The sequence below is a fragment of the Hevea brasiliensis genome, chromosome 6 (assembly GCF_030052815.1).
Source record: "Hevea brasiliensis isolate MT/VB/25A 57/8 chromosome 6, ASM3005281v1, whole genome shotgun sequence".
NCBI lineage: Eukaryota > Viridiplantae > Streptophyta > Magnoliopsida > Malpighiales > Euphorbiaceae > Hevea > Hevea brasiliensis.
In genome coordinates this window covers 106139898-106155006 of record NC_079498.1, presented here as the reverse complement: position 1 = coordinate 106155006, position 15109 = coordinate 106139898, and the positions used below count along the sequence as shown (strand labels likewise).

General features: G+C 31.8%; 1 protein-coding gene across 2 annotated transcripts; it reads left to right on the top strand.

The window, feature by feature from the left end:
- Positions 1-5355: 5355 nt before the first annotated feature.
- On the top strand, positions 5356-15059 carry LOC110648645 (DEAD-box ATP-dependent RNA helicase 20). 2 transcript variants are annotated; one of them, XM_021802942.2, is made up of 11 exons: positions 5356-5440; positions 5514-5600; positions 6211-6476; positions 10234-10413; positions 10513-10674; positions 10860-11014; positions 12736-12828; positions 13127-13212; positions 13329-13555; positions 14004-14237; positions 14746-15059. In XM_021802942.2, exons 2-11 carry the CDS (start codon positions 5545-5547, stop codon positions 14802-14804), a joined length of 1518 nt encoding a protein of 505 aa, XP_021658634.1. In that variant the 5' UTR covers positions 5356-5440; positions 5514-5544; the 3' UTR covers positions 14805-15059. The 2 variants fall into 2 exon arrangements, with proteins under 2 accessions (XP_021658634.1, XP_058005041.1); XM_058149058.1 differs by having other exon boundaries at positions 5369-5600.
- Positions 15060-15109: the final 50 nt, after the last annotated feature.

Genomic DNA, 15109 nt, shown 5'->3' with positions numbered 1-15109 from the left:
AATGGAATGTCAATAATTTCTCATGTATGATAATAAAAAAAAGAGAAATAATCAATGGTTTGATTTAATGATAATATTGAAACTCAAAAACCCCAATTAAATTAAAATTTATTTAATTATTTTAAAATTATTATAATATTTTAATAATAATTCAAATAAGTTAACAGAATTAAAAAAGTAATTTTTGAAAAAAATATATATTTTAAATTTAAAATAAATATTATTTAATTATTTTAAATTTTTATAATTAATCCTGATGATTGTATTGGGGATCTTTTACATTTCCTCAGCTTTGTTTATTCCCTTCATTATTTATTAGGGGGACAGTGGCAGTGTTGTTTTCCATTCTAGCTGGTTTCATATGCTTGCATGGACCCCTCCTCCCTCCCTCAGCCTCTTCATTTTAAGAAAAAAATGTTTTTCAAATTCAATAACAATCAGTTATTGACTCCAGAATTGGAATTTATGAAATTTATGAGAAATTGATTGTTTGTGGCTTTTGTCTGAAAGCTTAGATGGTTGAATGATGGCACCCAACCAAATGAAAATCCACAGTTTCCCCATATCAAGTCAGTGATGTTTCAATTTCTTCAAATAATCAAGCAAGATGAGCACTGCAACTTACACATCATCCAGAAGTGGCACAGTTGGGCTAAGGATTGTTAACAATATGAGGATGACACACCAGCAAAATGAGCATGACCATTGCAATTATAGGCAATAAAAATTAAAAAGCAACCATATTCATAACTCAATGATAAAAAAAAAAAAAATGATAATTACATATATTAAGTGTTGAACCGTATCCATTTCGCTTTTATGGGAAACATTCGAATTTTATTATTAAAAAATGTATTATTGAGAGATTCAGCTATGAATTTCGAAAATTTTAATCTTATATATATAGTAAAATAAACATAAAAGGGCATTCGCATTAGATTGAATTTTTCTAAAATACTTAATTTTTTCTCTAAATAAAAATTAGGAAGCTAATCTCATATATTGTGGTTGTGGATGAGTTTGCCACACAGACCATTCGGTTAGCCATGGTGTCACCGTCTTTGCTCTTTTAGTGCATGGTTTGGTGGGCCCAATAACCGAATCCAGTACAACAGTAAATTCTCCAGGTGTGGGCCTTTAATGGAAAAAGTGTGGGTCCAAAAAGAGAATGTGTGGGTAAGATTTGCGGCCAAGTTGGGCAATTCCCATCCTCTGAAGAGCATCTTAAAGCTGTAGGCCCATTTCGTTCATGCATATAGTACCCATGTTAGCATCTCCCAAATTTTATAACACAATTAGGCGATTTTTCAATATTTAAAAAAAAAAATTATATTTAAGACAATCAATAGTTTTTCAAAATAAATATTTGAATTGGAATAATTTGATTGTGGTTTCTATTGTACTATGACATTGATATCTAATAAATTTATTTAAATTTGAGTGTACCATAATCATTATGTTAATTATTAATTTCACCTATATATGTATATATATATTTATTTCCCTTCATCCACTTCTTAGTTGGCTGAGTAATTACACAGGTTCTGTAGGCCTTGTGGCTAGCTAAGTTTGCATTAAACCACTAGATTTGACCTTTGAGTCCACTCTACACAATGTGGCTCAACCACTAATTAGTCATTGGTTACAACTCTTGATGTCTCGTTTGCCTATTCTATGTTTGTTGGGATGCAGCCAAACCCATGTTCTTTTGGTCTATGTCCAACCATCATAGGGACCATGGGCTCAAGCTCAACCACCGATACCCCACACCTTAAAACATTTCCTCTCACCCATTTTTCTATTTTAGAATATGGTTGACATTATTGGTAGAATTATTGTTGAAAAAAATAATTTTTAAATATATTATTTAGGAAATATGAAAATAATTTAAAATTAAATTAAAAGAAAATTTAATTATAAAAATTAAAATAATAAAATAAAATTTTAATTATGTTTTAGCATTCACTTAGTTTAGTGTGGCATAGCACTAAATGCCAACAATTGGCTGGGTCATGCTGCATGAGCTTCATCCCTGCATAGATTCTCTACTCCTTAGAGGCAAAAAGGGTCCAACCACTCGTTTTGCCCAAGCAATCATCTCTAAAAATATTAAAAAATAAAAAAAAAATAAGAAGAAGAAAGATATTTTAAAGACAAGGAATGGAATCGATCCAAAGGTTCTGTTTCGATTTTGATTTTGATTTTGATTTTAATGTTAATTTTATTTTAATAAGATTTTGTCTAATTTTTTTAGATAAAAATTTAGCTTAGTTGAGTTGAGTTGAGTTTGTCTAATTTCAATTCTTAGTTAAAATAATATAATTTCTAATGATACTACATGTCTAAAAATTCGAGTTAAATAGTCAATTCTATACGAATATCTAACGTGACAGCTAAAAAGGTAAAATATTAGCTGAAAGACTATGAGACTGAAATAAGATCGAACAAAATATCTTCAATCGCCTAACCAGGCGAGCAAAAGATACACTGAACAATAATCACGCTAATAATTAAGATTGAATCTCATATATCGAGCTATAGTCACGCCAATAATAAAGCAATAGCAAATTTTATGGGACAATCTCGATATATCAGTCTAGATTTTCTCTATAAACAAAATAACGACTATTTCTATTCTTAAAATCTCATTATAGTACTTTTTAATATTTTCATATATAATTCTCTAATTTAAATATCTGAGTGACTTATTAAAAATTCACCAACCTCGTATTTTTTTTTTCTATTATAAATTTACGTGGAGAGTATTAGAGAAAATGTAGGAGTAGTGCCAATTGAAGATAAGTTGAGAGAAGGGAGATGGAGGTGGTTTGGTCATATGAAGCGTAGACATACGGAGGCTCCAGTTAGACAAGTAGAGCACATTAGGTTAGAGGATAGAAAGAAAAAAAAGGGTAGACCTAAATTAACTTGGAGGAGAATAGTACAACATAACTTAAAAGCATTACACATTTCTGATGATTTAACCCAAAATCGTTCAAAGTGGAGAAAGCGAATCCATACAGCCGACCCCAAATTTTTGGGATAAAGACTTAGTTGAGTTGAGTTGAGTATAAATTTACGTGGTATTAAAACTAAATCTTAGAAGTGGTATTAAAACTAAATCTTAAAAACTTCAAGTGACCATCTTAGGATGAAAGACACCACCATTTCTAGGAAGGACAATTCTTTATCAGTTATCCTTTTAAACACCGTAGCTATATGCTACCCATCGATAAAGGATAAAATGGATAGGCCTTATCATCGTCCAAATCATTCCAATAAGCTGTTTTTTTTTTTTTTCATTTTTTTTAATCAAGAAAAGGAGGGTGATGCAAAATTGGAAACGTTGGCTGCTTGAGATTGGATTGCCACATATTTAACCAGAAAAAAGGTCTTTTAATTAGGCATAGAAAGGACCAACCTGATCCACTAAGAATATTTTCCTGGATATATTCAGGAATAATAACAAATAGGGAATTTAAATTTATTTTAATTTTAATTAAAATTTATTCTCAATTATTAAAATTCATCACAAATTCAATTGTTGTTATTTAAAAATATATGAATTCATTTAATTTTATATATTTAATTAATAATTTACATTAAAATAATTTTATTAATAATTTATATTTTAAAATTTTAACAATTCCTTAAAATATATAAATTAAATATTTATATAAATATGTTTAAAGGTTCAGATGATAACAAATACATAATATATAAAATTTAAATTTATCATAAATATTATATTTCCAACATAAACATAATTATATATTGCATAAACTCTTTCTATTAAAATTTAATCAGAATGAGTACTCAAAAACCTGACCAGTTTGCCATATCTAAGTGCAATTCCTGCTGAAAGGCAATCAGAATAATTTTTTTTTTTAATTATGGCAAAATTAATACACATATTCATTGATTTTCAAAAATTAATGATTTAATCATTATATTTAATCCGTCAAATTAAAAGTCCTCTTATCCATACTTAAAACAATGGTTTTTTTTTTTCATTTATTTTATTTTTATCTTTTTAATTTGATGAAGCATAACTCATAAATGAAATAATAATTTACCAAAAATCAAATTCTTCTCCCCTCCACTGAGGAGTAATGAAATGATACAACAAGGCCCAAAAGTATGGATTGAGGTTATCCACCTTGAGGCTCAAAAGAATTTCCTCAAACTTACTCATCAAAGGCCCAAAAGAATTTGGTCCAACTAAAAAAAAAAAAAAAACTATTAAGCTTTGCTAAGAATACTCAAAAACCTATTTTATTTTTGTATATATTTTATTAGCTAATATGAAGTTGATATATAAAAATTCAACATTTATTAGTATAGGCAATCTTAATATTACAATTAATTATAGATAATTTTAATAATTTTTCTTAAATAGAATTATAAAATAGAGATAATTGTTTTATTTTATCAACTCAAAAATTTAATGAAAATTTATGCCATGTGAAATGTAGTGGAATGAAAGTTAATTTAAGAGACCATTTAATTGAATGTTTATATATACCTTAAAATATGTATTTTAGGGCTAAATGAGCATTTTCTTTTATTTGTAAATCTATTAATAATGGTTTGTCTTGATTATAAATGAGGTAGTTTTTTTCATTTTTAATTTTGTTAATGATGATTTGTCTTTAATCAAATTGAAGTGGTGAATTTAATATAGTAGAAATATATTTTATTGTTTAATATTGTGTGTATATATTAGAGATGGTAATAAGTCTGATATTTAATATAAACAGATTTTGATAATATATAATTAAGCTTAAAATGATTTTAGATTTAAAAAATAAAATGTAAGTTGAATTTGGGTTTGATATGTTAATTATTTATTATAAATTTATTTATATAAATAATTAATTAAATAAAAATATACTAAATTTATTTATATAAATAATTAATTAAATATAAAATATATATTTTTATAATAATATTTATGTATTATATATATATTATATTATAAATAAATTAAATTTAGATATTTTATAAAATTATTAAAATTTTGAAAGATAAAATATTAATTAAAAATATGTAAATTATAATTAGTTTGAGTATTAATTAAGTGACAATAATCAAGTTTGGAACAATTCAAACTTGAAATGAATTTAAATAATATAAATATTATTCAAATTTATGTAAAATAATTTCCATAGGTATTTTACTAATTCCCATCTCATCTGTTGAGATTAAGGATTTTAAAAATAATTTAAAAAATTATAATGGAGTTGAATTCTGATTGATAAATTAAAAAATTATAGTTGATAAAAATATTTTATTATTTTTTATATTACATATATGTAATTATATTTTTTTAATATAAGATGCGTGAGAGATTAAAAAAAAAAATAAAATAAAAGGAAAGTGAAGTGAGGAAAAGGGGGAGAGCGAGAGCGATAGGTGGGGGTCGTCTCTGTGTTAAAAGGTAAAACCCTAAAAGCCCAAGAAAGGAAGAGAACCCATTCTTTTATCACCACTAATTTGTCTGTGACTGTCAGAATCCGTAGTGAGTAGCGCCAAATCGAAACGATGAGCCGATACGATAGCCGTTCCGGCGACCCCACTTCTTATCGTGACCGGAGAAGGTAACACCGTACACCCATATTTGTATCGGAATATATAAATATAAAATTGCTGTGTCTGCCTTAATTTAACTCTTCTTGTGATTTCAATATTTATGTAGCTCAATTGAATCATATGCTTGTGGTTTGTTTAGTGACCCAACAACGATACGTTGGTTCTGTAACTCTAAATTTGATATTGCGTGTCTGTGCATTAGATGGTTCATTGTCGCCTAGTCGAATTTATCATCGCTGCTTTATTGGTGTGGTCTTCAATTTTATACTTCAATTCTATAATTATTTTTTTAGTGACCCCATCTTCATATCAAGATGGAAATGCGACCTTTTATGAAACAGTGCTTGAAGTTTTAAGTTTCTGTTGCAATGTAAATATGGCTTTTGTGGTTCGTTGGCCTTATATCAATCACTAACTAATTCCAATTATAGTTCCAGTTCCATCATAGTGAATTGGTGTTTGTCCAGCAACCTGGAAATATTAGCATTTTCTTTCAATTTCTTCTTATTTATTTTTTTCTGGAATTTGTGTTTTATGGACGTGGACTATTTAGTGCTGGTGTGGGATTATTTTGGTTTGATTGGTTCTTCATTTCTATGAGTTTTTTTGTTTGCTTAGTGACTCAGGTTTTGGTGGGGCTTCGGGCTATACTGGCTCAGCGCGGTCCTCAGCCGAGAGGAGGGACTATAGCCGCGCTGACTCACCGAGGAAATCTGATTTGGATGGGTTGACTCCATTTGAGAAGAATTTCTACATTGAGTCACCATCAGTGGCGGCAATGTCAGAGAGGGAGGTTGAGGAGTACAGGCAACGGAGAGAAATTACTGTAGAGGGCCGTGATGTTCCAAAACCTGTCAAGAGTTTTCGCGACACAGGGTTTCCGGGTATTCAATATAAAATCTTTGCAAGCCCATTATTATTATTATTATTATTATTATTATTATTATTATTATTATTATTATTGAGTTTTTTTATATGCCAATGCCATAGAGGAGAGAATTTAGTGATGAATTCCCATGCCTTGGAGATGGAAGGTTATATGGACTTTTTGTTTTTTGTTACCTTTTTTTTTTTTTTTCCTTGGCATGTTATTTAACTAGTGCCCTCTAATAGAAAGAAATGATGTTGATGCTCTGCTAATAAATTTGAGTGGGTGCAGAGCTGCTGGTTAGGATAGATCTAAGGTGCAACTTGAGATTTTCTTACTTTCAAATTTGTAATTATTAACACTATTAGAATTTCTATTTTTGTTAGTATTCACTGAGAAAGGGCATTGTCTATTGTTGCATTGGAAGTTATGCCATGGAAAATTTTATTTTTTTGTTCAAATTTGCATAAGCACCAACAGATTTATTTTTTTTTCGTGTTTGATAAATGCAAGGTGAAGGGGTAGAATTATGGTCTATTGAATTGCCACACATCAACTTTGAAGGCATTTGCCAATACAAGCAACAATTAAGAGGGTGTTTGGTTTCTCTTCTAAGTCGGTCAAATCTACTTATAAGTAGAAAATCATAAGTAGATTAGTATTTGATTTGACTTATAAGTTAAAAAATTACCTAAAATAATTAAGAAATTATAAATAAGATACCCTTTACTTATTGACTTTTTTATTTATTTTAAAATTATATTTTGACCAAGTAAAAGAATATTATCCTAATAATTTTTTAAAATATCAATACTATCCTTATTTTAACAATCGCAACACTCAATGATATATTTTTTTTGCCATTTTGACAAATTAAGTTACTTTAAGCGCCTTTTAATCAAACATTTAGACTATTTAAAAGTTAATTTTAAGTAATTTTACTAAATAATTAATTACTTATTTTTAAATTAATTTATAAGTTAAAAAATATATTTTAAGTCAAAAGTAAGTAGCGAAGCCAAACATCCTCTAAGTCTTAATCCCAAACTTGTTAGTGTCGACTATAGAGGATTTTTTTTTGCTATTCAACTTTGTTTGAAACTAATTATGCATCAATATCTAAAAATTGTAAATCTTTTGATATTACTTTTACGTTATTTTAGGTCTCCCCTTTTCAATTCTCACTCCTTCCACCGTTAACTTATCACATTTTCATACTGATACATGTAATAGTCTATGTTGGACATGATCAAATCATCTAAATTGACCATTTCTCATTTAATCCCCATTATGCTATAAGCACTATCATTCGGATGTGGTCATTTATTATTTAATCCATTATTGTGTTATCAAATATCTATCTTAACATTCGCATTTTCGTCACACTCATTTTGTGGGTAAGTTGTACGTTAAATGTTTAATATTCACTCTCATATAATATAGCTGGCCTAATTATAGTTCTATAGAATATACCTTGTACTTTATCAGAGATCTTACAGTTGCATGGCACATCCATTGCACTTTTTCATTTTATCCATCTTATTTTGATCATATGAGTTACATTATCATCTATTACGTTGTTTTTCTGGGTGACAAAACTTAAGTACTTGAATTGTTTGTATTTTGGCACAAAAACTCCATCCAATCGAGCCTCACTTCCATTCATTTTACGAGAGCTAGACTCGCACTGTATATATTCTTTTTACTTATATTTACTATTAAACCCTTACTCTCAAGAATCTTTCCCCACAACTCTTGACTTTTGGTTAGCTCCTTCACCAGTTTCATCCACTAAGACAACATCATATGCAAATAACTTGTACCCTGAGAAATCATCTTAACTATGACTGGTTAGCGTTTTCATAACTTAAGTAAATAGTTAGGGATTCAAAATCGATCCCTAATATAAACCTATTGTTATGTGAAAATGTTCGAATCCCTTCTCACTGTTCTTACACTCATGACTGCTTTTTCGTACATGTCCTTCCTTAATGACATTTATATATTTGAGATGGGCAATGATTATGTTACGTAGCAGAGTTTCCAAGAACTTAAACCTGCAGAATAAGAAGAGAGAGAGAGAAAGCAAGAATAGCAGAGGAAGAATTCGAGGAAGAAGGAGTGAGGGAGCAAGAGAGAAAGAAATAGAGAGAAAAAGGAATAGAGAGAGAAGTGTATTGTATTATTCAATTCTTGGCGGACCCTCATTAGTTACAATCCTCCCTATTTACAATATTTCACTCCTATATATTATCACAGCTCTATTCTCTTCATTGTCATGACATTCCCTACTTCTTGAGATCATTCTTGTCTTCAAGAATGAATACGAAAAGGTTCCATGAATAAAAGAAAAAAAAATCTGCTGCGCAAGTGTCTTGAATTGACAGGAAGCATTTTATTTGGACGAAAGTGGAATGTGTGCTGATAATGTGTTGCACACATTGTCTTATAATCAGCCATCGTACATTCTCCCTCCAATGGCAGAATCTCAATTTCATTTTATTTCTTTGCCACTTCCCATACTCATCCTCTTTGAGAAGTAAAATCTTAGAGGAACCTAACTCCAAATCATCACTATGAAACCCAAAAGCAACCTTTACAGCAACCTCAATTACCTTTGAGTAATGTAGCTTATGCCATGTGGTTGGAAAGGCCCGCATATGGCAAAAACAACGCCCAGACATGTAGCAAAGATAATGCCCACAAGTGGATAAAAATCTGTTATGTACCATAGTTGCGTACAGATGAAACTTCAAATGTGCCTGACAATCATTACTCCCTTGACTGCCATTGGTGGAGGGTTTCAAGTCCAATTCTAATGGAAACTCTATATGCTTGCCAATCTTCTCAATAAATGACGAGTCCCCTGCCCTGAATCTCTTCAAATGCAAAGCAGCAATTGTAGTAGCCTGATCTATCTTAAATTGCTGCTCCTTAGATACTTCCTCCTTACCGTTGTCACCTCCAAACTTTGTACCAAAATCTGCAATTTGGTCCACCTTGGTGAGAGATTCTAAAGCATCTTGAATAGTTACCACATCCTCAATTTCCACACTCAGGTCGATCAGAAATTCATGTTTATTAGAACAGTTACCTCAGTTGCAATATAGCAGAATCCTTCAAGGTCTAAAAGACTCTTGTCTATCCCCTTGTGGATAAATCCACTAGGCAATGGTTGATTCTTCAGAGTAAAATATTTGACTAGGAGTTTAATACTGTTCTTTGGTTCACACAACCAAGAAGAATGAAAAACTGGATGCTTTTAGGCTTCTGAAGCAAAATGTCTTCCCCCTACTCCCTCCTTACCACTAATTACCACTAATTGGTTTGGTACTTGTATTATTCATTTGGGGTTATTTGCTCTTTGCCCCCTTTTAATATTGTATTGTCTATCATCTAAAGATTAAAATCCACAAATCTGCACCATCTTAGCCAAATCAATTAGGCCTCCAAGATTAGGTGTGATAGAATGATGACTAGTGAAGCATTCTGGTAGAGCTTAGTTTCTCTGTTCTTCCTATCTCTTGAATTTCAGTAATAATGATTGTTAAAGGGAAAATTAAGATAATGATGCATTGCATGGCCAGCCATTATTTACCTTGGCTTCTTTGTCCATGTCAATTTTAGGAAACACCAACCATATCTTGGTCATCTTGATGTCACCCTTTCAAATCAATTTATTGAGATTTGTTAAATGTCACCCTTCGGAAATTCTCTGTTGGAGTGTTTTTCTCATATAGTTACTCATTAGAATGTTTCTACTTTTGCTTCAGATTATGTTTTGCAAGAAATAACAAAAGCTGGCTTTGTCGAACCTACTCCTATACAAGCTCAAGGGTGGCCAATGGCTTTGAAGGGTCGTGACCTCATTGGTATCGCTGAAACAGGATCAGGGAAGACCCTTGCCTACTTATTGCCTGCAATTGTCCATGTTAATGCCCAGCCAATTTTAGGTAAAAATGTAATTTAATAATATTTGTAACTTCCCTTTATTATTTTATATGCTTCTGTACGGTTTTGATCATTGGGTGAGTATTTCAATTTTTATCCAGCGCCTGGGGATGGTCCAATTGTTTTAGTTTTAGCTCCTACGCGGGAACTTGCTGTTCAGATACAACAAGAAGCTGCAAAATTTGGTGCATCATCAAGAATAAAAAATACATGCATATATGGTGGTGTTCCAAAGGGACCTCAGGTGCGCGATCTCCAGAAAGGTAGGTGGCAGCTAGGTTTGAGAAGACATTGCTTCTATACTGTATTCTGACTTTCATGAACTGGCTATCCATTCATGGTAATTGATTTTAAGATGATTTTGTTATTATTTTAAACTCTACAGTTGAATGAAAATAACACGGGTTATTGTATTCCCGCCTATCCCTCCTCTGCTCTCTTTTTGTAGGAGTTGAAATTGTTATTGCTACACCAGGAAGGTTGATTGATATGTTGGAATCACATCATACAAATTTGCGGAGGGTTACTTACTTAGTGTTGGATGAGGCAGATCGGATGCTAGACATGGGATTTGAGCCTCAGATACGCAAAATTGTTTCTCAGGTTTTTGTTTTTATGCTTGCCTGTTCTCCTGATTAGAAATTTCGCATCCCGTTTTGGAAAAATATGATGTGCATACAGTTGTGTTATCATTCCATTGATGGTAAGCCTTTTATATACACATTGATGTTTCTCTCCCACTTCCCTTTTGCCTCTTCCTGTCCTTGTTTCTTTAGTCTTGCCAGTCCCATCAAGGTTGATTCTTTCAAAGGTGAAAATCATTGGCAGCTTTATTAGACAGTTTACTTTTAAGAAAGGCATAAAGTTCAAATTAGCCCTCCAAAATTGTTTGCAATGTTTAATTAAACGCAATTTGAGCTTATGGCCAAATTAACCCAAAATCTCTCAGTTTTGGGGTCAATTGAGTCCAATCTCTTTTTTTTTTTTTGTAATTTTTAAATAATATATATGTGTGTGTGTGTGTGTGTATTATTTTTTCTAAATTCTAATTATTTTAAAAAAAGTAAAAAAAATTGGATAGGACCTGGACCCATTTTGTTTATCAAGAGTTGCTTCCACTTACCAAACTCAGAAATCTTGAAGGAGACTCAGTTGAGATGCAAGCCTACTCAATTGCTTCAACCTCTTTCTCCTCATCACTTACTTGCTCAGTTACCTTTTAATGATTTTTTTTCCCTTTATTTTTTTTTTCTTTCCTCAATCATGACAACGCACTATGCGATTATTTGGCTTATGGTTTTGCTTCCTCAATCTTTTGATGATTTTTAGTGCTCTTAATTGTTTGTTGATTTCCTATAGCGTTTGGATTCGTTGATTCTGGGTTTATGTTTTTGAATCTTGATTTATATATATATAGATATAAAATTTTTTGAGATAATTAAAATTTTAAAATTATAAAAATTTATTATTATTATATTTTTAACGAGATTGGACTCAATTGACGTAAACAATGAGAGATAGGATTAACTTTACCATAAAGTTATTGAGTTTAATTGGACACTCTGAACAATTTTGGGGGCTAATTTGAACTTTATGCCTTTGAGAAATTATGGAATGAATAGTGGGACTTTAATTCTCACTTGTTTTTCTTTTATGTTGTTTAAAGTTGTCAAGAAATATGGTGCTGCATTGCATTTTAAGCAATCTCTTTTGTTTTCCATTTTAATGGCATTATCATTAGGTTACAGTTAAACCTAGCAATTTGACTAATTATTTCTAATCCAGCTTTGGAAGTTCAATCAGCATTTAGATGTACACGTGGATGAGTGTTTGGTCTCTTAGTTGCATGTTTTATTTGTTGACTATAAGTTCATCTTGTGAAACAGGAGGAGAAACTTGATATTTTAGAATTAGCCGATGGTTTGACATGGAATATGGAATGAGTTGTGATTCTGATTTTCATGGAAGTTGAATCTGATGGCTTTCCTTTCCTTTCTTGTTTTATGACTTTATGTGCCTATAATGTTAAAAAGGATGTAAATGGGTGCAAATATGGCTCAAAGTTCTATTTGATTCTTTCTTGCTAGAAAATGCAGTTACCACTTATAGGGAGGAGTTTTGTTTTGTGAACTCAAAATCAGCTTTAGTCTTGATACTTGTGATGTATATTGCTATAAATGTCTGGCCTAGAATTAATTATAAAGTATGGCCCTGCCAAAAATGCAAAATTAAAATAAGCTCTCTCACTCTCTCTCTCTCTGAGTACACACGTTTACCTTGTTGCTTACTGTTGCAATTGTTGTTTAATCTTTTGTTATGTGCAGATTCGCGCAGATCGTCAAACTTTGTACTGGAGTGCCACTTGGCCTAAAGAGGTCGAACAACTGGCAAGGCAATTTCTTTACAACCCATATAAAGTAAGATACTGGATAAAATATGTGGGCTTCCCATATGAGGGCATGCTATCCTCTGCAATTAGTTTTGATTTTATGTTTGTAGTTCATGCAATTCCAGATGCAAATATACCATTTCCTATATATATAGTTGAGCTTCTAGGGTTTCCTAGTCTTCTCTCTGAATTGTCCTTTAGCTGTGTGATCTTGTTTGTATTTGATATTATTCTTAAGTGTCTTTCCTTTTTGAAGTCCAGCAAATTGTTGTTGCCTTGTTGGTGCACTGTTATTTAATTGATTTGTCTCCTTCGATATTGTGCAGGTGATAATAGGATCTGCAGATTTAAAAGCTAATCATGCAATACGCCAACACGTTGACATTGTTTCTGAAAATCAGAAATATAACAAGTAAGATATATTTTTTTCCTTACGGTTTCTAGTTTCCAGTCTTTGCTCACTGTTTTTTCATATTATGCGATATGTTTCTGTTTGCAGTAATTTACATATCTTCTTTTGTGTTCCAGGCTGGTGAAGTTGCTGGAGGATATCATGGATGGCAGCCGTATTCTTATTTTTATGGATACTAAGAAGGGTTGTGACCAGATCACTCGGCAGCTTCGCATGGATGGTTGGCCTGCTCTCTCAATTCATGGAGACAAAAGTCAAGCAGAAAGGGATTGGGTCCTCTCAGAATTTAAAGCTGGCAAAAGTCCCATAATGACTGCAACAGATGTTGCTGCACGTGGATTAGGTAAATATAAGATACAGTTTATACATTGCACATTATGAATTATGATTACCATAGTGCCATCATTCTTGATCTTGCCCTTGGTCCCTAATTTACAAGTATTGACATTTTTGGTTGTCCATCATTTCTTCATTCATTTGTATAAATTGCAACATGCGCATAATAGCAATCAACATCTCAATCATGAAAAGAAATAATCATCTTCTTCATGTTGCCATTTGATGGGCTTTCTGATCTTAATCTGTTGCTGCATGGTTATGGTTCAGAAAATTTAGGTGGAACTCATCTTTCTCATAACTTTGTGGTTTTTATGGGCTTTCGTTTCAGTTTTTTGGTCATTTGATCATCTCTCTTGGGCTTGGAAGGAAGAACTAGCTTAGGTTTTGATTTGGGCTTCTCTTGACTTTTCTGCCTCAATATCTTGATCCTTATTATTTTGTTTTGTTGGCAGATGTGAAGGATGTAAAATATGTGATCAATTATGATTTTCCTGGATCCCTTGAGGATTATGTTCACCGAATTGGTCGGACTGGAAGAGCTGGAGCAAAAGGAACAGCCTACACTTTCTTCACAGCTGGGAATGCCAGATTTGCAAAGGAACTTATCACTATACTTGAGGAAGCTAGGCAGAGGGTCAGTCCAGAATTGGCTGCAATGGGTCGTGGTGCCCCTCCTCCACCGTCAGGTTAGTTGACTGTAGTAAGTTTCATCGGAAAAAAATGAGAAGGGTTCTTTTTCTTATTTCATTTTGAAGGTAGGTGTCCACTGGGCTTGGGTGGATGGAAATCAGTTGTCTAATAGGGTCAGTTTAGACCACGTACTTCTTAGAAATTTATGTTCTCAGTTTGTACTACCCTTAGCAAGTGAAATTCCTTGGTCTCAAGAAGCTATCGAGAGTGACAAGAGCCATTACTGCTGCGTCTAATATACTAATGGCTTAATAATTCAAATAATATATATTTATATATGTATATGTATTAAAAAATACGCTGTATCTTGCAATTATAGATCAATGGGTGGTGATTTTATGATTGCACCATCTTTTAACACTATTGTGGACTGATTTTGTAATCAAACAACCTAATGCACATCATGGTTTCTTTCTGTGATGTCATGCATCCACTGAAGAATATGTGCTTAAGTATGTTTTTATTTGCTAAAGCCTTGTGTTGATTTTATATCTGATGAATCAGGTCATGGGGGTTTCCGAGATCGTGGGAGGGGTTATGGTGGTGGCCGTTCCTGGAGCTGATTGGCAAACTCATAGCTCGTGTCGAGGGAAAACTTCATGACTACAGCATAGAGATCTAGATGTCCTGCAAATCAACTTTGTCATCTTTTATCAGTTATTTAATTTCATTGGTTTACGTGCCTACAAATATAGGGCAAGTAGTTCTGTAAGTTAACTTCTTGAACTGTCACCAAATGATATTAAATATGTACTATAGTGTTGAAAGTTTCATGTTCTCTCTCATTAACAATACAAACACAAACTTCGGTCTTAAAATAGTTAAGGGGTAGTAGTCTAATATCTTTTGTCTATTTGTATGCTGTTTA

Coding starts and splice junctions, on each gene's coding strand:
- LOC110648645 (XM_021802942.2), top strand. CDS start 5,545: ATGAGCCGATACGATAGCCGTTCCGGCGACCCCACTTCTTATCGTGAC. Junction 10,414..10,512: donor TAATGCCCAGCCAATTTTAG/GTAAAAATGTAA, acceptor ATTTTTATCCAG/CGCCTGGGGATGGTCCAATT. Junction 10,675..10,859: donor GGTGCGCGATCTCCAGAAAG/GTAGGTGGCAGC, acceptor CTCTTTTTGTAG/GAGTTGAAATTGTTATTGCT.